This window comes from Mustela lutreola, chromosome 4 (assembly GCF_030435805.1).
Source record: "Mustela lutreola isolate mMusLut2 chromosome 4, mMusLut2.pri, whole genome shotgun sequence".
NCBI classification, from domain to species: domain Eukaryota; kingdom Metazoa; phylum Chordata; class Mammalia; order Carnivora; family Mustelidae; genus Mustela; species Mustela lutreola.
In genome coordinates this window covers 26,493,733-26,518,205 of record NC_081293.1, presented here as the reverse complement: position 1 = coordinate 26,518,205, position 24,473 = coordinate 26,493,733, and the positions used below count along the sequence as shown (strand labels likewise).

The 24,473-nt window shown below is 52.6% G+C and overlaps 1 protein-coding gene across 3 annotated transcripts; it reads right to left on the bottom strand.

The window, feature by feature from the left end:
• Positions 1 to 3,656: 3,656 nt before the first annotated feature.
• On the bottom strand, positions 3,657 to 17,257 carry LDB1 (LIM domain binding 1). 3 transcript variants are annotated; one of them, XM_059169109.1, is made up of 11 exons: positions 16,855 to 17,257; positions 8,645 to 8,747; positions 8,477 to 8,521; positions 8,286 to 8,361; positions 8,070 to 8,172; positions 7,725 to 7,897; positions 7,121 to 7,243; positions 6,800 to 6,883; positions 6,582 to 6,705; positions 6,238 to 6,380; positions 3,657 to 5,539 (listed from the first exon to the last, which is right to left on the bottom strand). In XM_059169109.1, exons 1-11 carry the CDS (start codon positions 16,877 to 16,879, stop codon positions 5,309 to 5,311), a joined length of 1,230 nt encoding a protein of 409 aa, XP_059025092.1. In that variant the 5' UTR covers positions 16,880 to 17,257; the 3' UTR covers positions 3,657 to 5,308. The 3 variants fall into 3 exon arrangements, with proteins under 3 accessions (XP_059025092.1, XP_059025091.1, XP_059025093.1); XM_059169108.1 differs by having other exon boundaries at positions 6,232 to 6,380; positions 16,855 to 17,103; XM_059169110.1 differs by lacking the exon at positions 16,855 to 17,257 and adding an exon at positions 11,334 to 11,626 and having other exon boundaries at positions 6,232 to 6,380.
• Positions 17,258 to 24,473: the final 7,216 nt, after the last annotated feature.

Here is a 24,473-nt window from a genome sequence, read left to right as displayed (position 1 = left end):
TGCCATTGGCTCAGGTCATGATCCTGGAGTTCCGGGATCAAGTCCCACATAGAGCTCCCAGCTCCACAGGGAGTCTTCTTCTCCGTCTGACCTTTTCCTCGCTCATGCTCTCTCTCACTCTCTCTCTCTCAAATAAATAAATAAATAAATATCTTTTTTAAAAAGTTCATATAAAAAAAAAAACTTCACGTTAAACCACTTCACTTTTATGAAAGATGTCCATTACTATCTATTTTCAACAACTGAAAAACGTCTGAAGATTTTCACTTTTGGGGCACCTGGGTGGCACAATTAGGCACCTGACTCTTGGTTTCAGCTCAGGTCACGATCTCAGGATTGTGAGATCGAGCCCTACATGGGCTCCATGCTCAGTGCAGAGTCTGCTTAGGAATCTCTCTCACTCACTCACTCACAAAAATAAACAAACAAGCAAACAAATCTTAAAAAAAAAAAAGCGTGAAACATTATTTTTTGAGTCTAGGAATCCTCAAAAAAAATTTCCATATAAATTACGGTCATTGCTTCTTTCCCTTATACCATTTTTGTTACAGGTTGCATAGGAATGCTCTGCTTTTGGATAGTGGGGGAAATCTGTACATATGGCAAAGATAAATATATAAAAAGGGGAAAAGAATGATGGAATGATGGGGAGAGGAGTGGGATGGGGATGGACAACAGATTTCAGTTATTTCCAAAGTCCTAACTTTCATGTTGATGAGATCTTGCAACAGTATTATAAATAAATAAATGTGTCCTGTGCATGGAACAATGAAAAGAATGTGTCATGAACCAAAGTTATGATTAATCTAATTCTGTGCACCTGGTATCCTTAAAGGAAAAGAATAGAAACTATGGTCACCTTCTCCAAACAAATTTACTTATTTGGGAGTGATGGTGAAAAGATTCTTCTCCCCTCAACCCTCTCCAGGGTTTTTTTCCATGGACTGTCTCCCTGGTTTCTCCTCCTGCAAAGGTGAGCTGGTGGGGCAGCAGGGAGGGGAGTAATCCAGGATTTGGCTACTCCAGGAAAAGGGTCCCGGAATTGGTGGGAAAATGGACCCTTCCCAAGGCTGAAATGGGAACCTGGAGATGTAGGTCAGCTTCTATTTCTATCCAGCTTCCCCCACTCTCCAGTCTAGGAAGGGCAAGTGGGTAGTTTCCCACCCATTTCCTGTTCCTCTTCATCAAAGACTTCAGGGTGGGGGTGGGGAGGAGCCTTAGAGGTGAGTCCTGAGAGATGGGGCCTCAGCGTAGGTAGTTGTAAGGATTCTGGATACTGGGGAGCTGGGACTAGCACGTGTCAAACCCAGCATTCTTAAAGTTCAGCTTAGAACTAGTGGGCTGCTGACTCAAAACATTTTACATACTCCTTCCTTTCAGCCTGGCTCAGAACACTCCTAGGCCATTTTCACCACTTCTTGCTCCTCCTTTGCTTGCCTTCCCGGCCCATTCTTCTTCCAGGTTGTAGCTCCAATCCTGTACCCTCACTTCAACTTCTACCAATCCCCAAGATAAGGCCCTGCTTTGTGAAGTAAGTGTTAGGGGAAGGCCCTGGAGGATCAGCTTAGAACTTTTCACCTTCCGATAAGGGACTTGAGGTCAGATTGAACTGAGCTGGTCTGGCTGGGCTGGAATCTTAACTTTGGGGAAGGGGTTAGATAGAGGTCAGGATGAATTGGGCTAAGAATATAAAAGAGGTGCTGGAGGTTGTGCTGGAATTCCTATGAAAGGGGGTGGAGGTCAGACTGGATTGAGCTAGAATAGAAACATAAGGAAGGAGCTTGGCTCAGGCTGATCTTGGGGTCTGAGGTTGAGGGCTGGTGTCTTTGCACTGGGACTGGTACACCGATGGGCTGAACCAAGCTTTTTAGCATCATGCTGGGCGCTGGGGCTGGGCCTAAAGGGATTTCCGATTCCCCCACCCTAGCAATTCCTCCAGACCAAGGGCCTTCCCCAGAGGGGCCACTGGGGCAAATGGTGAGGACTCAGGGGAGGAGCCGGAACTAGGGTTCCAGAGGAAGTCGCTGGCCACTATGCTTCCTGAGTTCAAAAAGTGGGTTCCCTTGTCTCTCTAGCTCACTGCCTTCCCCCAAGCAGGGCAGAGTCCAGGCAATCTACCTCTTTGCATGACCACTGCCTCTTCCAAAACACACACACACACACAGATAGGAACCTGCAACTTTGTCACACACTTGCTGGCACAGCAGCCCCATAACACAACACAATACTGCCAAGCCATGCATTCGACAACATGCCCTCATTTACGTACTTGTAGCCTCCCATTCACACCCAGCAATCAGGCCTTCTCTGCTTTGTTCAGCACCCTATCTCTACCACTTAGAGTTAGGCCTGGCACCTAGAGGGCTCAATGAACAAATAAATCCAAGATAAGTCCCATAAACAAATGCATAGATAAGCCTACATACAGTCACACATGCAGTGTTCCATTACATACCCATATCCAAGCCCTCTCCCAGCCCGGTGGCCACATACATACACCAGCACACACTCGGGCAAGAAAGCTGGCTATACACACACCTAGTTCCAAACGTGATCACACTGCAGATAGGTGTTGGCTAGCACTCCCAGGGTGATCTGGCTGGTAAATGTCCATCAAGTCAAGCCTACAGAGGAATGAAGTGGGAATGTGCACGAATGCAGGTGTTGGGGTCCTGAGGCAATGGGCAGCGAGGAGCTGGGTTGGCAGCAGAAAGGGCCAAGCTAACTGTGTGGACTGGAGAGGGGGTGAGAAGGGTCATGTAGTCCTTTCCTCTGGTTTCTTCCTGCCCGCTGGAGAGGTAAGAGTAGAGGTACAGGTCTTTGAGGCTACTTCAAATCCAAAGACTTTAGTGGGGGAATAGTCTGAGAGGCTGGATTCCCCTGCTTGGCATGAAGAGCCTGGGCAGTGGAATTGGTGGGTGCTAAGATCCCACCCCTCAACCGACAGCAGGGTCTCCCTGTCTTGCCCATCTTCTTTAATGGTTAGAAGACTTGGGAGGAGTAACCACCTGGAAAGGAGTCTGAAAAGCAGTCTATTCTTCCTTCTACCCAAGGAGCTTCTGGCTGCCCCTAGCAATTGCACTTAGGCACCCTCCGTGTCCCCACCCAAAGTCAGCAAGCAGACAAACAACCCAGTTACTCTCATACTTCCTCATCTAGGACCTAACACCAGGGGACACCAGCTCAGGGAGCTCAGCTGGGCTGGCAGGCTGGAGGCTGGGTAGGGACAGGAATCTCAGACAAAAATAGGACCAAGTCTCCCAGTCATTCTAACCACCCAAAGCTCCACCAACCCAAGCCTAGGCAAGGACCCTGGCCCTGACCCCCTCCCCCAAAAGTCTGATACAGGGCCTTCCATCCCAGGAAACCTGCCTCAGGAAGGCCACTGGTCTGGCAGGCCCATGGCAGTTGGGGGTGAGGAACAATTGTCCCAGGGGACAAGGAAGTCAGCTTTTGAGGGAGACAAGGGCCAGTCTGGGACAGGAGGAGCAAGGGCAGAAGAGTGAGGGGAAATGTGAGATGAGACTGAAGGGGGATCCATAAGCAATTCCTACTTTCTTCCTAATAACTGATTTTAGGGACCATAGAAGGAGCGGGGGTACGGGAAAAGACTGCTTGGGACTGAATTTTAGGCATCAATGATCAAGATAACACTCTCAAACCAAAAAGTCTCTTTATTGATCGGTACCATACATGACTCAAATGGCCCAAAAAAAAAAAAAAAAAAAAGAAAAAAAAAAAAGAAAAAAAAAAAGGCATTACATTTGGGGTGGGACATCCATCTTCCCCACCCCTTCCCTCAGCTCCTGACACAATATCCTCTCAACAGTGGCAGCTGGAGTGAAGGAAACTGGGTGCGGGGGACCCCAGAATCCAGAAGGAAGAGTAGGGGAGAGAGATGGTGCTAACACTTCTGGAACTGGCCACAGGAAAAGGCAGCGAAGCCACAGAGCTGGGCCCAGACCCATCGGACCCTACTCCTGGCCTCACCCTGGGCCCAGAGCCTCCGAGTGTCCAACTGTGAAACAGAGCTGAGGATCCTGGCTGCTTCCCCCCCTCCCTTCTATGAGGAAGGGGATGGAAGCGATATTGGAGATGAAGACCCTTCACTTCGACTGGGGACTAGAGGTCTATTGCTCCCAGGTGGGCTTAGGGCTAGGACACCCTCCGTGGCTCCTTCCCCTCGGTGGAGGACAGGGGAGGACTAGATACACAGTCTGAGGAGCTGGGGGGAAGAGAGTACTGGAGAGAGTGGATGAGCCCCACCCCCTCCATCCCATGCCTGCCCAACTGAGACAAAACAAAAAACATCAACAAACAACGGTGCTCCCTTCCCTCCACGCTTCCTAAGGGAGGGCGCCTCCCTTCCCCTCATCCAAGTCGGCTGCTCTAGTGGAGGACTTTTAAGAACATACACACCATGGGGGAGGGGGTTGGGCATGGAACACTGGGAGTCACAAGCACTAGGACAGCAGGCCAGAGTCCTGGAGGATGGGGAGACGGAGACAACAGCAGGGGGTTGTCACAAAGATGAGGCCATCAATGGCCTCCTACCCCAAGGCATGCCTTCCCCAACTCCAGTCACCCCAGAGAAAAGGGAAGAGAGATGGCAAAGTATGTCCTTGGTCTGAAGCTCTCCAACTGTAAAAAATGGCAATGCACACCTCCACCCCCACACTCACCTCCGCCTGGGCCCCAAGCCCCACATCTGCCAGGAGTAGGGAGGTAGCTGGACTTTTTAATAAGGGAAAAAGGGGGTACATGAGTGATTTTTTTTTTAAACTTACATTTTTAATAATATTATTTTTTAAAAAACTTGGGAGCTGGGATAGGTGGCTGCAGGGAGGAGCCAGAGCTTCAGCCCTCTACTACCAGCCACCTAGGGGAAGGCTTAGGAAAGGGGCACTCAACCAAGCCCCATAACTTTAAGTCCCTAAGGGTTGTGGGATAAACAACCCCAGGCTTGAAGGGGGTGGGATCAGGAGGATGGGGAACCCAGAACCTGGGGTGAAGATGGAGGCAAATGCCCTGGGGGATAGTCAGGACATTTCTGAGAGGCCCAGGGTCCACGCAGGCATCCACATGAGTAACCCCTTCCCCCAAAAGGCTCTGCAGAGGCCAGGCCCAGCCCAGGGCCACTGGGGGGCAAATCTTGGCACCTGCCCCCAGCGAGTCCAGTTCCTCCCTGAAGTGGGTGGATGGAGGCTGCCCATTTTAGATGCTCAGTCTCTTCATTCTGTCTTCTGCTCCCTGGGGCTGCGAGGGGTGGGGCAGGCAGGCAGAGCACTGGGTGGCCATGGCACGGCCTTTACTGGGAGGCCTGTGACGTGGGGTTCTCCGATTTGCTTTCTTGGCTGGATGGAGGCTTGCTGTTCCAGGGGCTGTTGGCGCCCAGGGCGGGGGAGTTGTTAAAGCTGTCCTCGTCGTCAATGCCGTTGGCCGCGTCAAACTGGGTGTTCTCCAGCCGGGTGATGAGCCTCTCGTCCTCGTCCCCGAACTCCCCGCCCATCAGGGTGGGCTCCCCCACCACCATCACATCCTGAGAGTGGCGGAGGTCCCCAAACATAATCGGGGCAGGGGCTCGCCCGGCCCAGGGCAGCAGAGAGCCCCAATACCCACCCAGGAAACTCAATACCCCCAAGCCCTTCTCACCCCAATTTAAAACCCCAACTCCTCTGACACCCTCAGTCCCTGGAATCCTTCCCAATGAAGGACTGCAGAGCGTCACAGCCTTTAACCCACAAACACTAGGTTCTAGGAGAAGTCAATCTACTCCCCTTGCTCCCTAGTTCATCTCCCCCAAACTTCAGAGGGCTCCTAAACCTCGTCCACATGTAAGACAGAGGAAGCAGACAGCAAAACACCAATGGGGAAAGTGTGTGCATGTGCATATGTGCATGTTCTAGAATTGCACACGTTCAAATTCGTGTGTCCCTCTGTCAGTGTGTGTCTAATGGTATGTGTGCCTCCAAGCTGTCTCTCCTGAACATCCACGTTCTCATGGCTGTCTCTGTCCCTTCGTGTCCTACGTTCTGAGTCTGTGATCACAACCATGCCATGGGACTGACAAGGACTCTCATCAGTGACAGGAGCCAGCCCATGCTGGCAGAGTACACCAGAAAAACTGTCTTTGCTTCTATGCCTGCTAGTGAGCTCAGGCTGGGGCAGGGTCAAGGGTTAGGGGTCAGCAGTAGGGCAGCCCAGAAGAGAGAAGAAAGCCGAGATGCTTACAGGTACCTGGCTGGAGAGGGCGAAGGTGCTGGCTGGGCTTTTCTTCTTGCTGTTGCTGTTGTTGGTGTTGCCGCCCCCCGAGCTCATGGTGCTGCCCCCTGACATCTTTCGTTTCCGCCGCTTGCTGGGCTGCTGCCGTGCGGGCTCCGCTGTGCCAAGAAAAGGAGATTTAGGAGGGGAAAGGCCTCCAGTCCCTTGCTCCCCATTCTGGTCCCTAAAGAGCTTGAGCCTACCCTGATCCCAATCTCGCAGAGCCAGGAGTGAGGAAGGGGCTTTTCGAGGGGACGGAACCAGGGGCGGGGAGTGCCACTGGGTCCCGGTAAGAGCAGGGGCAGGTGGAAGGCACTTACCGGGGGGTGCTACCATGCGCTGCCACTTCTGGAAAAGGCAGGTCTTGAGGCAATCACGGGGGCTGAGGCTGTAGGTCTTGTGGCGGGACATGAGCTCCTGCATGGGCTCGAGTATCACACAGAGCTAAGGGGAGACCACGAGGTGGCTTGTCAGGGGAGAGCTGACGTGGAGTGGACACCCAGTGGGATGGGCAGAAACTACGCAATGAAGGACTCACTCGGAGGTAGTTGAGAGTGGAATTGGACAGCCCACACCGGGTGATATTTTTGGAGAGCTGATCCAGCATCTGGGGGTCCTGGGCCTAGGTGAGGAGGAAGAGAACACTAGCACCTGGGCTGCACCTGCTCATCTGACCTATCACCTGAGCCTTGTGACGCTCCTGAGGGAGAAGAGGAGCTGCTATGAAACCCATTCTTCAGACGGAGATACTCTAACCCTCTGTCTGAGGTCACGGTCACAAAACGCCAGACCCTGTTCCAGCCACCCTCCCCAGTTCCTGCCCTCAACCCTGGCAGCCTGGGTGCTGCCTACGACTCACATGCATGGCAAGGATGCTGCGGGGGATGAGCTCTCGGTGCTGCCGGATGCTGAAGTGCCATGTCTTTATCCGCATCATGTCGTCAAACATGAACTCTAGGTACAACCGGCCCTCCACACACACCTGGAGACAAGCTTGTCACGTCCCTGCCCCCTCCCCATGTACCTGAAAGTGCACCTGTTCTCGCGTTTGCTCACAACCCTCCCACTGAATACACTTCTGCCACCTGCCCATGAATTTGGGCGCATAACTGACCAAGATCACATGTTCACACATCTGTCAGCCACCCACCCCCCCACATACACACGCACAGCAGTAATGCTAAATAGACCCTTGTCCTCTTCCCAAGTAGCTAGTGATACACTCATCTGCTATAAGCTCAATGAGAGCAGGTTCTCTTTCACTGGTGCACCCCTGCGGCCCAGAAAACTGTCACGTGCGAACTCAGTAAAGGCCTGATGGAGGCTGTGCATGCCTACCACTCCCTTCCTGTCTTGGCACTTCCCGTTCTGCCTCCCTGGGGAACAGCTGAGCATATTTTGGGAGAAAGGAGGGGACTCAAAACCAAGTGCTTCAGTGTTCCACATCCAGCTGGGCTGCTGACCTGGGTGAACATGGGTTTGCCGTGCTGGGTCACCATGCTGCCTTGGTCACAGTCGAGGGACACAAAGTTGCTGTGGAATGCCTCCTTGGGATGCTTAAGCACATAGTACAGCTCCGTAGCACCCCCTTCAAAGATGCTGCGGAAGTAGCGTGGGATCAAGGTCCGGCCAATGGCTGTAGAGATGGGACAAACTCAATAGAACAGAAGGACTTCCAAAGGGGTCAGGCAGATGCCATCATTGCCAAAACAGACCCCCGGAGACAAATACCTACTCCCAGTCCTTAGATGGACACAGGAGGTATTACTCTCACAGTAGAACCAGCAGGACCCCCAGAGGCCACTCACTATATCTCTTTGGTCCATCCTCCAGGCAGAAAGTGATGGTTAACATGGCATCATCCTCAAAGAACTCAGTTGTGAAAGCATCCCACCAGAGATTGTCACACTCCTAAGGAGCACAGGGCAGGATATTTGTATGTTTGTGTGTGTGTGTGTTAGAAGACAACCCACAGGGGTTCCCAGATGGTCCTCCCCCTCCCAGCCCTCTTCCCCTGGTCATACCTCTGTCCAGTTTTGAAGCCGTTTGTTAAGCTCAAATATTCTGTAGTCAGTTTGGTTGCCATATGGTGTGTGCCTCCTGGGGGAAGTGAAGAAGGGAGGTCAGTAGGAAAAGAGTATTCCCACCCCACCCCCCACTTCTGCCTTCAGCCATATAATAGAAAGCACCTCCCTCCTTACTGGACTCCACTTACCCAATCCCAGGCTCCAGGTATGTAGGCGGGTACATGGGAGTTGGGCTGTGTAAGGGAAGAGGCTATGAGAATGGGGTGGAAGACAGGAATTATTGGGGAGTGCCACTCCCTCCCCCTTTCAGGCAGGATCCCATCAGAAGAAGAGATGGGAAGTGGGTTAAGACTCACCCCACATCCCGATCTAGCATGGTGCCGGGATGGAAGGGGGGGAAGGCGTTGCCGTTCGGGGGCTCCTTCGGTGAGTACAGCTTGAACGACTTTGAGGAACAACCTGGAAGGCAAAGGAAGAAAGGGTCCTCTGAGTCCCAGGATCTTTCCTGGAAGTCTCCTAGACTGTGCGGACAGGGACTAGTCTTCCAGAGCCCCCAGAGTGGGTGGACTGGGGATAGGGATGACCCAAAGGAACACGTACCTCTGCTTCTAAATCTAGCTTCAATTTTGTTTTATCATGAAACTAGAAGTACTCAGCCCTATTAACCAAGACCACATTTCTTCATGTGGCTGAGCCCTGGATAACAGAATTGAAACTGGGAAGAAATGTCAATACCATAAAATAAATGAATATCCAAACATTAGACTCTAATTTTGATAAATCCCCTTTTCAGCTATATTATATTGTTCAATCATCACAACGACCTTGTGAGGTAGCAGGGTCAACTATAAAAATCCCCATTTTACAGATGAGGCAACAGGAAGCTCAAGGGGTCTTGCCAAAATCACAGAGCTAGTAACTGTGGCAGAGCTAGGACTTGGGCCTAGATCTGATTCCCATATCCTGTAGTATTTCCACCCCTCTATTGCCCTCTAGAGACCAAGCTGGGGGGAGGGGATACTGGTGTGTGTGTGTGTGTGTGTGTGTGTGTGAAATTTGCCAACTCCCTGCCCCTCCTCCCCACCCCAGGGTCTCAGGAGGGCAGGGGATAGAAAGATAAAGGGGAGTGGGTGCCTGCTGGGTGCCTCCCACCAGATAACCAGTTGGGCCTTCTGCCTCCTCCACCAACGGCCACTCCCTTATCAGCCCAGCCCCCTCCCCCACACCCACAGTGGGTCTAGCATTGTCTCCAAACCAGAAACCCAAAGCCTCAACCTCCTTTCATGTCTGAGACTTGCAGTAGAGAAAAGAGACAGACAGGCCTCCAATGGATTCCACTCTACTTACAAATCTAGGCCTGGGAAGGAACCTAGGCTCCTGGGGGCTCTATGAGGTTAACTAGACAGAGGTCTCTGCTTATGTTCTCTATGCATGGGCACACGTGTCCCCTATCCACCTCAATGAGCAGCACACTACTCCTGGTGTACTATTTCCTGGAAATCTTACATTCATAGTTAGATATGAACCAGGCACCCCTACAATCCTATCTTCCCCCTTTCTACCAGAGAGGAGGGGAAACTGAGGCACAGGAAGGAAGGTCCTAGCACCTAGGTGCTTCCTGGCATCCCCAGAACTTGATTACGTTTGGAAAGGTGACCATATTGGCTGTATCTAACCCCCCCTCCCCAAATTAGATGCAAAATCTATTTTGTTCCTTAGGGAAACAGACAAAAGAAGACCCTGTGCCAACATGCATCATTTAATTATCTCTCCAGGGCCCCCTCCTCACAATATGGGCAAAAGGAGGGTCCCAAAGGGGCCTACACTACACAGTTCCTGAAGGTGCCAAGACTCAGAGCCTGTGTGTGCCTGTACACGCGTGTGCCTCATCCTGCCTAGCAGGCTTCCACCCTCAGCTCGCCCTGACATGCCTACCAAGAGCTGGAACCCAGCAGCCCCAGGCAGGACCAGGGCTCCTGCAACAGGCCCTTGCCCAGTGCATGATCTCTCACAGGCCATATCCACATGCTCCCCGCACAGCACACAGCCTTCACATGCCCGTCTAGACTGAATGAGGAGCCTATAACCTTAGGAAAGAGACAGTCCTCCCCGCCGCCCCCCTCACCAGTCCCAAGTCTCCCCACTCCGTAGATGGGTAGACTAAGGCCATGTAAGAACCCCCAGCTCCCAGAGATTACCAAAGGCCAGGTCTGGCCAATGACCCAAGAGTCTAGATTATAAGACCTGGTCCTTGCCCCCTTCCTAGGCCATCCGTTCCCCAAAAACATCACCGCCTCTGCCCCACAGTTTCAGGACTACTTGATTGTGTCAGCTCAAGACCCTCAGAAGATAGGACACCTGGGTTCCTCTCTAATTCTGAAAAAAGTTTCAGAGCTTCAGTTTCTCTCACCAGAGACCAGGCAGACATTGCTTGGGGCTGGGTAACAGTTCTGAAGAGCTAAAGCCCAAAGCTCTGAGGCCTCTGTTTATACCTCCAGTGAATGGACACAAACAAACTCAGCATCTCTTCAGAGCCATAGCAACTCCCAGTAGCCCCAGCACAAGGGCTTGGGAGTGAGAAGAGAAGGGGAGGGAACATCACCCAGACCATCTGTCCCTGTTGCTGCCTGTCCCCAGCAGCAGGGGTAGAGGGAGCAAAGAGGGGGTGGGGGTGAAGGGGATGTGTCATCAGCCTTGGAGTCATACATAGCCCACCCCCCAACCCCGCACACACACAACCCCTAGCAATCTGGGAGCCCTTAGGAGGATGAAGACGAGAGGTAGAGCCCAGAACTAGTAAAGTTTTCTCAGGATGGAAGCTGCATCCTGGGGCTGAGGGGGGCACCTCCAGCTGGGCATTTCCATGGTAACCAGCCTGACCTAAGGGCGGGCCCCCTCCCTTTGGGGGCTGACCACAGGTCAGCAGGCCTGAGAGCCCTGGCCTCTATGAGCTGGGGCACCTCTCCCCCAGCTAAGCATACCAGGCCGGGGCCAGACCCAGGATCTTCCACCCACTCCCAACAGGCTTGCAGGGTGCCCACTTACCTGGGAGAACTGAGGGGGCCAGGAGAGGTGCAGGGAGCAGCTGGAAGCCCAGAGGGGCCTTGGCAGGGGTGAGGACTGAGGAGGCCAACTTCAGCCGCTCATGTCCCGAGTGGGACAGGCAGGCCTGGCTGGGAGCTCCACTCTGCCGGCCGCACAAAGACTCGCACGCACAGCCTTGGCCCGCCCCGCGGCGGCCACAGCCCCGGGGGAAAGTTACAATGGCCACTGGGCCGGGGGCTGGGGGCCAGGGGGCCGGCCTGGGGGGCGGGGGGCCGCGGGGAGTCCGGAGCCTTCTTTGTTTGCAAGGTTTCCCTCAACAATGGCTGCTCCGCTCTTTCCTCTCTCCTCCTCCTCCTCCTCGGCTCTCCCCGCCGCCGCCTCTCGCTGCCTCTGCCTCCAAGCAGCCCGCCCGCCCTCCCCAGGCCAGCAGGCCCCTCCACCGGGGCACCAGGAGAGGCAGGGCCCAGAACTCACACTCACTCACACTTGCACACGCACAGACACACGCAGCGCCCGCCGGCTCCCTTCCTTTTCTCCCTTTCTATCCCTCCCTCCCCGCTCGCTCTCGGATCTCCGAGCCTCTCTCAGAATGAGGCCCCAGGGCGGGCGGAGGGTGGAGCTGCCCCCACCGGCCCCGCCCCCTCCCTGCGAGGAAAGAGGAAGAGGGAGAGAGGGAGGGAGGGAGGGAGAGACGGAGGCAGGCAGGGAGGACTGCTGAGAAAAACAAAAGAGAGACAGAGACCGAGAGAGACAGAGGGAGAGATGGAGACAGAACAGATTGGGCCTGGAGAGACCTGGATGGAGGGGAGGTGTGTGAGGCCAGGAACTGAAATGCCCCCAACCCCCAGCCCCAAGCCTGGTGCTCTGGGGTGCGCAGGCTAGCCAGAGCCACTGGCAGGGATGGAAAAGGGTGCTCTCCTCTCTGAAGGCTCCCAGTATCTTCAAACTGCCTCCCCAACATCCCCCAAATCTCTCTTCCTCTCCCCCTGTGATCTTCCAGGTTGGAAGGCTGGCCAGAGCTGCCACCCTGGGCTTCCGCCCCTGGTGAAATCCCAGAGCAGCTGGGGGGAGCCTCCAGGGGGTTATTTTTGACAGAGACACACTCTGCTTCAGTGGGTAAACAGTGACTGGAGGGAGGGGGGACATTCCAAGCTCCCTCTCCCCAACCCAGCTAAGTTCCTAACCCCCACCACCAGAGTCTCATGGGTGCAAGGGAAAGAGGCACTGTCACAGCTAGGGAAGGCCAATTTGCCCATCTAGCAGTCCCCAGAAAGGACCTAGTGTGCTGCTGAGTCCTACCCTCATCCCAGGGGGAAAAAAATGGTATGTGGTTACTGAAGTAGGGCCTGCTTTCTAATGCAACGGAGAAATCCCAAGACAGGAAGTGTTTCTAAAACTTGGATAGTGGTCCAGGCCCTACTACCTGGACAGATAGGAAAAAGGAAAGGAAAAAGGAAAAAGGAAACACACACACACACACACACACACACACACACAGGAGGGGGTGAAGCCATACAGACCTCCTATCGCTTTGCAATTTGAGTCTCTATTCCTTATTCTCTGCCCTGCCCCACTCCCAAGCACACTCGCACAGCCCCACGGCAAGGTTTCTCATGACAGTCACCCTGGCTGACTTGCAGTCCTACTGCACCTGGCTCTCTGAACACCCTTCACAATGAATAACACCTCTTCCTTTCACCTAAAACAGAACCTGATACAGATTTCAACCTGCGACATACCTCAAAAACCAAATAAACCCAAACCCAAGACACACACACACATACATAGTCTATGACAGCCCTGACTTCTGTACACACTGGGACCTGCGACACATGCCCTTTGACCCCCAACATACACACCCCAAGCTGCATTATACCCCCCAAACCTGTGACGGACTATTATATACACAACCTGATCGTCTATTACCCAGGGACTTATCCCATACACCACCCTCCCTGAAACCTGCATACCATTCTCCATCCTGTTCTGACCGAAGGATATGCTCCAGCTTTCACAAACACTGAAATCTATGACATTCAGCCAGACCCTGAAACATACTGCCTACCACCAGGAACTGAAATATTCCACTGACTCCCAAATAAACAGCCCAACTCTGAGATGACCACACTTCTCCCCTAGTGACAGGACAATTCCTATCATTTGTTTCATGCCTTTAAACTTCCCAGAGTGCATTCATAAGGCAGTACCTCAAGAGATCCCTACTGAATACAGGGCCAAATACAATGCTAACTTGAGCAGATTATAGTGAAACAGGAGGGCCTGAACTGGAACCCTGGACTTCTAGCCCCACTCATATAAGCCCAGCCCTGGGGCACGGCAGCCATTCCCATTCCCTTCCCCCTCCAAGGAATGGCCACTCCAGGTTCCAAATGACTTGTCTACATGAGGAAGAGGGATGGGGCTGTGTGTGCTCTGGCTTCTGCCCCCAGTTTAGAGCTCAGAACCCCCACCCAATTTGTCTCCTCAAATTTCAGAAAGGCCCCTAAATACCAAGAAGTATCAGGACTCTGGCCCATCACTCAAAAAGGGGCCCTGCTCCTGGTTCCCCTTCTCTAGCAAGTCTGCTCCTTTCTCAGTTCTGACTTAATTCCCCCACTTATACAGGAGCAAAAGAGGTCCAGCTAAAGAAACAAGTCGAAGTTAGAAGGCCCTAAAATTGGTGGGGCAGGGAAGGGGAGGGTGCAGTGGGGAGAAAGCACAGAGCAGCAAAGAATGACAAAGGTGATGAAGGAGAGAGGAGCACCCGTCTTGGAGGTGGAACTCTGAAGGGCAGCAGCCTGTCCCAGCCCACAGGATAAGGTACCAGCACTGCCCCCTGCCCGGGCCCCTGGGGCTCCCTGACCCAGGCCTCCAGTGTGCCTGCCCCCCTTCCTTTGTCTGTGCCCGGCCTCCCGTTGGCCTGGCGCTCTGCCATCCTCCTCTCCTGGCTCCCAGCCGCCACCACTGCTGCCTCCTCCCCTCCCCCTACTCCTCCCTGCCTTAACCCTTCTGAGCCACATGCTGCCCCAGACAGGCCCAGGCTCTCTCAGCAACCTGCCCTGCCCAGGTGATGCCCCTTAGCAGAGGTTCTCCCTGCTCCTGACCAAAGCTTCAGAAGCTATTACCTACTCCAAAAGCATTATGGGAGCTGGGGGGGTAGGGGTGTGTATGTCTGTGTCTTGTGGTGTTTCCTTCCGCGTTTGCATGTGTGTGGGTCTGTGTGTGCTCTGGCTTCCCTCAGTCACATGTGTGGGGCATGTGCTGTCTCTGCTGGGCTGGGGGAGGAGGAGGAGCCGGGAGACAGCAGAGCACAAAGGAGAGACTCAGACAGGCAGGCAGGCAGCAGGCAGGCGGCCTGCCAGGGCGCCTCGGCCCCCACCCCAGGCCTGCTCAAGTGTGTGGGGGGGTATCTGGGCCCAGACTGTACATGCTGCCATGATGCCCTTGTGTTCAACCATGTGCTCCCACCCATCCAAACAAGCCTGGTCCCCTCCCTTACTCCAACTCCCAACATTCCCCACCCCCAGGCCACTCCAAGGCCCCTCTCCATTTGGTTCTCCTTGAAGTCTAACCTCCATCCACTCTCTGCGCTATCAATCCAAAAGACTTCTTCACATTCAGGAAAAAAACTCCCCACTCATAGCCATCGTTTGCCCCCCTTTCCTCCAGCCAGGAGTGTCCCCCAGACACACAAAAGGAACATGTCTTTTGAGGCATTGACTGAAGCTGTCCCCCACCACACACCCCCCCGCCCTGTGCATGGGTCCTCTTCCCATCCCCATGCTGCTCCCAGGGAAACTGAGGGGGAAACTTTATCCTTTCTCCTCCTGGACCCAGGCACCCTGCCTCAACTTTAGGACCAACCTCTCATTTACCTCTAGCCTGACAACGCTTCCATACACACCTCCTACCCACTATTTGTAGGAACTATGAATCGAAATTTAAGACTCAGCCCTCTAGCTTGTTCAGAGCCTTAGTTTCTGCTAAGTTCCCGTGTGGTGATGGAGGATGAAGGCCATGGGGAGGACTCACAGTGTGGATGGATCTGAATGGATATCCAGCATAGGGCAATTATAAAGAAAATACATATATAAACATGCACACCAAGCTGGTAGGAGCAGGAAGGGCCAGGCAGGATTCTAGCTTGGTGAGCTCTTCCCTTTCCTCCTCTCCCCCACCCTCTGCAGCAGGAGCCAGGGGTTCCCACACCCAGATATTCCAGGATCCTCAGGCTCTCTCTACTAGTCCTCCCTTCCTTAAGGGACTCCCCCATGGCCCTTAAACGTCAGCTTCAGCAGGCACTTTCAATGTGTGCCCAGCCCAGCTTGGCCTGTGTCACATGATTTTCAAGGAAGCTTCAGCACTGGCAGCTCCCCTTGGGGACTGTGTGTATATGTTTGTTTGTGAGTGTGTATGTGTGTGTGTGGTGTGTAGTGGGGATTCAGTTGTGGAGTATGGGGCTCCCCAGAGAACAGGGCTTGTGGAGAAGCCAAGGATCCAAACCAGGCTAGATGCTGGGACACCTGACTTTCAGAAGAAAGCTAACTCCGGCCTGGGACAAGAGGAGGTCCTGCACTTAATTCAAAAACCCAGAGTCCTGAGGAGGAGGATAAACAATGTTCTGAGGACCTCTGAAGACTACCTCTCCAGTGACATAGCCTCTCTCTTTCCTTCTAGCAGTGAGGCAGAGCCTTCCCCCTCCCCAGAAAAAACCTCAGACCCAGGCTGTCACTAGCAAGAGTTGGTAAGTGTTTTGGGGAGACAGGGATCTGGGCCTGAGTACTCTTCCAAGTTCTCACTCTGGGGTCAAGTATTGCTCCCCTGAACTTGACTCCCACAAATCACTCTATTTCCTAACTTGCCTGTAGCCACCATATTACCCCTCCCACTAGGGTGGAGATGCCAGACCCCGAGGGCCCAATTATCTGCACCCCCCCCCCAGGGTACCTCTTGTCCCTCAGGAGGGCTAACCTCGCCTGGCAACAGGCAGGAAAATTTGGAAGGAGGGGGCAAGATGGGCCCCAATCAATCCCTCCCCCCCAAACACAGTCCACAAAAACAGCCTGGAGGGGGGGTATCACAGGAAAAGTAAGAGGGAATAGGCAGCAGGGAGGGGGGGCAAGCCAAACCAGCCAATCACAACTCTATGATGACCTGAGGGGGGGGTCAAAAGTCCAGACTCACTTCTGATTGGCTAACACCCTGGAATTCTGGGAATTTCAGCCCCCCAAGCCCCTCCTCAATTAGCGTCCCCCACCAAAACACACACACACACACACAGCCCCCCCCCCCCCGCCACGGACACACTGACTACCCCTAGCACCCCCTTCCCTGCCTCTGGACTTCTACGTATCTGCATTTGAGAGCCCTTCCCCGGAGTAAGGCCCCGCATACCCCTCACAGCCCCCGACCTCCGCCAAGCCATCGACGCTCCCCACACAAGTTCTCGCCAAACAAGGGGTGAGGGATCTGTCGGGAGGGCTTGGGAGGGAGGGGCCGGGCGGCCGCGCGCCCCACTCACCAGGACAGGCACAGCCCACTGACATCTTCACATCGCCCGCCGCTGGGGGCCCAGCCGAGTCACGGTGCCCGCCCCGCGCGGGGACAGGCCGGGCATGAGCCGCCGCCGCTGCCCGCGGCTCCGCTGCCCTCGCCGCCGGCCCGGCCCGGCTTCGGCCCGGAGCTGGCGGCCCCTGGCTGCAGCGAGGGGCCTGTCAGGCGCGGAGCAGACAGGAAGGAAGCCAGGCAGGAAGGCGAGCTGCCTCTGCGTGTGTGCGCGCGGGTGTGCGTCTCCGGAGTGTGTGTCCGTGTGTGCGCGTGTGCGTGTGCGTGTCTGTGCGCTCCCGCCGCCCTCCCCGCCGCCAACGCCGCCGCCGCCGCTCACCCCCTCTCCCTCCCGCGTTCGCTCGCACTCTCGCTGTCGTCCGCGCTCGCTCTCCAGCCCCAGGCGGGCTGGGCCGGGCTTTATTAATATGCTAATTGCCTGCTAGTGGGAGGGGAGAGCCGTGTCAAAGTGACCCGGGCGAGCGCGCAGCGAGCGGCGACGTGCGTGCGCTGCGCGGCGGGCGGGCGGAGAGGGGCCGGGAGCGTTGAGGGAACGGCATGCATGTGACGCAGCTCTTAAAAAAGGAGACGGAGGCTGAGACCCTAGAGGGGAAGGGCGGGGGGGCGGGAGAAGAGGCGAAGCCTAGCGTTTGGTGTCTGTCCTCCGGGTGCCGCCGAGTTGGGAGCGTAGCTGAGCTGGAGCTGGAGCGGGAGCCGGGACTGGAGGAGGCGGAGCCAGGGTGGGCCGTGAGGTGTAGCTCTCCCCTCCACCTCGGGCGCGCTCGGGGAAGGAAAAGGGACTGCCGACACCCCCTTCCTCCCCCTCGGTCACGCTCTCTGAGACCCCAATCTTATTCTGGAAAGCCTTTAAATCCCATCCCCTCCCCCCCCCCCAACCTGGGCGGGGAAAGCACTCTCCTAATTCCTGTAGCAACCCAGCTCACCTCCTCCCTAAATTAACCACCCCTCCCGTGCCTGCTAAACCAGTTAGGACTAGAGCCAAAAGGGTTAATTAAGTGGGGGTCCTCCCTCCCCCGCCTAAGGCTGGGATCTGCATTTTGCTGGGGGGAGGGGGGCAGTGGAATGACCGCCAGGTTGGGCTGGGGAGGGGGTAATCCGCAGGCCTGCCTTCCCCATTGCGGGCTCTGACTCATCAGTGAAGACACTCTCCTCCCTTCCCCCTTTCTCCATCCAGTCCGGGCCTCCTCCCCCCCCCCACACTCCCCTTTCGCCTACGGGCTGCTCTCCTTTGGGGGCCTGGCGACTGGGGAGAACAGGAAGGAGACCCCTCCAGTGACCCCTACCCGTAGGGGCTGAGGCGTTGGTGGGGGTGTGGGAAGGATGAAAGTCAGCCTGTTCAGTGTAACGAACACTTCTTCCCCAAGGAGGAGCCTCCCAACCTTCAGGCACTCCTCAAGGACTCCCCAGCCCAGCCCTAGGAAGGGGGAGCCTCCATCTCCATCCCTTCCCAAAAGCCCAGCCTTAGCAGCCTCATAAACAGGAAATACCTATTAGCAGGGAAGAGGGAGGGGAAGGGAGCTGTTTGGGAGAGCTGGCCCTTTTCCTTCTGGGGGGGTCCCCGGCTGCCAGCTTAACCTTTAAGGTGGGCTCTGGAAGTAGACACTGGGGACCTGGGCTGGTATCCCCTCTCTAGGGCATCTGGCCCAGACTGGGTAGGGGATCCTCCTCCCCTTTGTAATTTGGGGGGGGTGTGTGCCTGATTGCCCTCACTCCTGCCCAGAGTTTGCACAGCTGGCTTGACCAGGTGGGGGAGGGTTTCAGATGTGGAGGTTCAAGTGTTTATGAGACCCCCTTCTCTCCACCTTTGTTTTTGCTGAGGGAGCATGAAATGAAGGGGAGATGCATAGTCTGGGGATTGAAAAGAGGGCCTGGGGGCGCCTGGGTGGCTCAGTAGGTTGAGCCTCTCTCCCTTTGGCTCAGATCATGAATCTCGGGGATCCTGGGATCAAGCCCCAAGTAGGGCTCTCTGGTCAGTGGGGAGCCTGCTTCCCCCTCTCTCTCTGCCTGCCTGCCTCTCTGCCTACTCGTGTATCTCTCTCTCTCAAATAAATAAATAAAATCTAAACAGAAAAAAAAAAAAAAAAGAGGGCCTGCTTAGAGAGGCAGACCCCTTCCATATGCTTAGGAGAGGGTGGAGGAGGGGAGCTGTGATCATAGCCACACTCTTAAGGCCTGCATTCCCAACCACGTTGTGGATTCCCCCACTCCAGGGGTGGGAGGGGAGGCGGGAGCTGTAGAGACCTGACTGAAGCCAGGTGTTTCTAGACAGCATCCCCTACCTGTGTCTATCTCCTCACATTCCCCCAGGCAGAGGTCAGCACTAGAGGGAGTGAGGGGAATCTAGAACAACAGAACCCACACCTGGAATTTGGGATACCGAGTTTTGAATTCCAGCTTTGCCCCTCTTTAGAGCAAGTGACAGAACAACTGACTTCCCTACTCTGAGCTCTGGCCTTACCTTCTGTAATTGGTACCTGCAGCTTGGTGAGAATCAATAGACAAGGTATGTCCAGTCACCTAGCCTGATGCCAACCATGTAGTCAGTTCTCAGTATACTTTAGCTCTTTTCTGCTTTCAGTGAGGTTATCTCTTATTTCTAGAGTGTCAGGAGTGGGCTGGATTGGACCGGAGGATTAGAAATAGTGGAAGAGGGGCACCTGGGTGGCTCAGTGGGTTAAAGCCTCTGCCTTCAGCTTGGTTCATGATCCCAGGGTCCTGGGATCAAGCCCCCCTTCGGGCTCTCTGCGCAGCAGGGAGCCTGCTTTCCCCTCTCTCTCTCTGACTGCCTCTCTGCCTACTTGTGATCTCTCTCTGTCAAATAAATAAATAAAATAATTTAAGAAAAAAGAAGAAAGAAAGAAATAGTGTGGAGGAGGGGGACTGCTTGCTTTGAACCTTTTCTTTCTCTACTGTCCATGAGATTGCCTTCCCCCAATCTTGTGACCACTTACCCCTGAGGCCACTCATTCCAAACAACTAGCTTGGCCAGATTCCATGGTGATCACCAATCACCTGGGTGGACAAAGGAGCTTGCAACCCACTGGATGGAGACTTTGCCTTCTGTGAATGAATCTGAAGTTCCATTCTAGATTACACATATGGAAGTTGGAAGTCAAGAAAGAAGCAAAACTGTGTTGGAGCATACAGTTTGTACCAGGCACTGTGCTAGGTGTTTCATACCTGTGATTCCACTTACTTTTCATTAAGACCTTAGGAGGAAGATGTTATTACCTCCACTGAACAAGCAAAAAACTGAGATTCAGAGATATTAATAAATGTGAACTTGTCTGTAAAACATTCTTCTCCTTCTTCTTGCCTACTAATTAGTTAATCCCTCCTTTAAACCTCAGTTTCAAGCTTCATCTCCCTCTGGGAAGGAACCCCCCCTACCCCAGGTGATCTAGTATCCCCATTTTCTGTAAGGAAATACCATCTCAGTTCGGTTGAATGAATGATTATTAAGGTAAATGGTTTAAGTCCTTGAGGAAGCAGACTTAAAGAGGTTAAATATCTTCCCCAAGGTCACACAGTTAACAAGTACTCAACCTAGTGCTCTTCTCCCTGGTTTACTTTTAGTTATGGACCAGACCTGGGGAAGGAGAGAACACCTTTGGAGCAATTTTCAGAATTGTGGTACTGGCAAAAATGGGAAATTAAGAGCTGCCTGGCAGGTGAACCTGGGGTGTGGTAGGAAGGCAAGGAGCCTATGTAGAAGGACTTTAATATAATGACATGTCCAAGAGGATGGCAAGCTTAGCTGATAGGGATGGATGGATATGAGAACCTAGTATTTTTTTTTCTTTTTGAGGTGAAATTACATGCCATATATTAATCATTTTAAAGTGAATAATTCAATAATACATTCCAGTATTTTTTAATACCAGTCATTAGCGCAAGATGGACTGTAGACATGGGATGAAGTAAAGTAGGAGGTACTGAGGAGAAGAGGTGAGGTAAGGAAAGGAGAGAGGGAGGGGAGTCCTACAGAGAGGCAGGCAGCAGAAGCAACTAGGTCAGCTTGTTCCCAAAAAGAGGTGGGCTTCTGCTTCTCCCTCTCTTGACCTTGACTTTGTCCTGCTCTCCCACATTTCTTTACCCCTGAAACACCCACAAATATTGGCATCACTCTCTTTCAAGGACGAATTTTCTTTTTCCACTGAGAATGTAAATGACATATGTCTTTTTTTTTTTTTTTTTTTAAGATTTTATTTATTCGGGGCGCCTGGGTGGCTCAGTGGGTTGAGCCGCTGCCTTCAGCTCAGGTCATGATCTCAGGGTCCTGGGATCGAGTCCCGCGTCGGGCTCTCTGCTCGGCGGGGAGCCTGCTTCCTCCTCTCTCTCTCTCTCTCTCTGCCTGCCTCTCTGCCTACTTGTGATCTCTGTCTGTCAAATAAAATAAATAAAATCTTTAAAAAAAAAGATTTTATTTATTCGCCAGACAGGGATCACAAGTAGGCAGAGAGGCAGGGAGAGAGAGAGGAAGGGAAGCAGGCTCCCCGCTGAACAGGGAGCCCGATGCTGATGCCAGGGCTCCATCCCAGGACCCTGGCATCATGACCTGGGGCAAAGGCAGAGGCTTAACCCACTGAGCCACCCAGGCGCCCTGAGGATGTAGATGACATATGTCTTAAGGGCTCTATCCCTAGCACCTAACAGAACACCTAGAACCTGGTATATATCCTACAACTTTGGTGAGTGATATAAGAATTTGGACAGGATTTATCCTCCTCTGCCCGAGCACATGAGGCCTTTCCCTCTTGTCCATTTACCATCATTATCACCATCACCATATACAACCACCACTTCTTTGTCTGCCAAAGCAGTTTTCTAAAGTGTGTAAGAAACTCCCAGGAAGGGGCGCCTGACTGGCTCAGTCTGTAGACCATGCAACTTTTGATCTTGGGGTTGTAAGGTTGAGCCCCACATTGGGTGTAGAGAAATACAATCATAAGAAAAATCATAAGAAGGGTGCCGAGGTGGCTCAGTGGGTTAAGCCGCTGCCTTCAGCTCAGGTCATGATCTCAGGGTCCTGGGATAGAGTCCCACATCCAGCTCTCTGCTCAGCAGGGAGCCTTCTTCCTCCTCTCTCTCTCTCTCTCTGCCTGCCTCTCTGCCTACTTGTGATCTCTCTCTGTCAAATAAGTAAATAAAATCTTTAAAAACAAAAAAAGAAAAAAGAAAAATCATAAGAAAAAAAATCATAAGAAAAAAAAAAACACTCATAATCTCCCAGGAAACCTGTTAAATATAAAGAAGTCCCCACCTTCGGATAGAAGATCTCTTTCCCGAGAAGGAAGAGGATCTGAGTAGTCTGCATTTTATTTTATTTATTTATTTTTAGTAGTCTGCATTTTAAAGAAATTTCTCTAATGATTCTTATGCATGCCTATATTTGGGAACAGTTCCTTTTATTTCACAGCATTCCCACCAAGTGGATGAAACCTATTCATTTATTTCTCCTTCAATAAGCACCTGCTTAGTACAGTCATGGAACTAAGGAGCCTCACTGAGTGCCTCTGCCCCAATGGATCAACCCTTCCTTAGCCTCAATTTTTCCCTCAGTAGAAGGGGGATAGTAATCTTTGCTTTTCCACTTATTCCGGGGATATTGCAAGAATCCAACGACATATGGCAGCAAGTGGAAGACTAAACCATTCCTTAAAACTGGATTTTGGGGGGCGCCTGGGTGGCTCAGTGGGTTAAAGCCTCTGCCTTCAGCTCAGGTCAGGGTCCCAGGGTGCTGGGATCGAGTCCTGCATTGGGCTCTCTGCTCCGCAGGGCCCCTGCTTCCTCCTCTCTCTCTGCCTACTTTTGATCTCTGTCTGTCAAATAAATAAATAAATAAAATCTTAAAAAAAAAAAAAACAAAACTGGGTTTTGGGAACTAAAAATTAAGCGCCAAAAGAGAAAGTGCCTGAAGGTCTGCAGGTCCCTGGCAGAGTAACTACAGTCCAGGTATATTAATTATCTAATGCAGTGGAATAAGTTAGCCTCAAACTTAGCATTTTAAGACAATAAACTTCTGTTATTTCACTCAATTTTTTTCCAGTCAGGAATCCAGAAGTGGCTTAGCTGGTGTTTTAGCTCAGGGGCTCTCACAACATTATAGTCAAGCTGTTGTCAGGGTCCACAAGGTTTGACTGGGGCTAGAGAATCTGCTTCAAGTTCCCTCTCATGGTTGTTGGTAGGCCTCCATTCTTCAGTGGCTGTTGGACAGAAGCTTCAGTTTTTTGCTTTGTGGACTGTCCATAAGGCTGCTCTCACAACAAGGCACATTACTTTCAGAGAGAGAAACAAGAGCACCTGGGCTGAAAGCCTTAGTCTTTTGGTAACATCATCTCAGAAGTGATAGATCATCATTTCCACTTTATGGTATGGTCATACAGATTAATCCTGCTACAATATAGGGGTGTCAGAGGGGGCTAAGAAGAGTGTGAATAAGAAGAAGCAGAGATTATGGGGGGCCATCTGAAGGTTTCCAAATACACCATGTGTGGTCTTTAGCATTGGTTACAGGCCTAGAGATTCAATTTAAGTAGTGAATCAGAACATATCAGATTCAGGAGACTGACTCACACAGATTAAATACACGTGAAACATTATCTTGGTAGACTCTCCCTCTTCTCTGGAATATTTTAGTTAAACTCGTCTTCCTTTGAAACACAACACATAGGTTATGGGTTCCCACTTCACAGCCTATGTGCTGACTGTTCTGACATCAGAATGCTCTTCGAATGGCTAAGTCCTCCATGTGCTTCTGGTCTTAACTTCACATGTCTCCTCAAAGGCTTTACCTGTTGACACCATATAAAATTGTTCCCACTTAATCTTTTTCACTCTCCATCCCAAATATTTTTTTTTTAAAGATTTTATTTATTTATTTGACAGAGAGAAATCACAAGTAGATGGAGAGGCAGGCAGAGAGAGAGAGGGAGGGAAGCAGGCTCCCTGCCGAGCAGAGAGCCCGATGCGGGACTGGATCCCAGGACCCTGAGATCATGACCTGAGCCGAAGGCAGCGGCTTAACCCACTGAGCCACCCAGGCGCCCCCCAAATATTTTTTTTAAAGATTTTTATTTATTTATTTGGCTGACAGAGATCACAAGTGGGCAGAGGGGCAGACAGAGAGAGAGATGGGGAAGCAGGCTTTTGGGTGAGCAGAGAGCCCGACACATGGCTCGATCCCAGGACCCTGGGATCATGACCCGAGGTGAAGGCAGAGGCTTTAACCCACTGAGCCACCCAGGCGCCCCCCACAAATATTTTCTGATAGCACTTAATGGCTCTCTGATATTATTTTGACTCTATATACATTGCAGATTGTCTCCCCAGTAGAATTTGAGCTCCACTAGGGAGGGTTTTTGTTTTTGTTTTTGTTTTCTGTTTTGTGATTGCTGTATCTCCAGTAGCTAGAACAGTGCCTGGTATATAGTAGGTACTCAATAAATAAACCAGTGTGCTAATTCACACTGGAAAATATGTTGTGTGAACTGGGCATTTTGTCTCATTTGATCAACACACATTCTCAACATAGAAAATGATATGGGAAGGGGTGCCTGGGTGACTCAGTGGGTT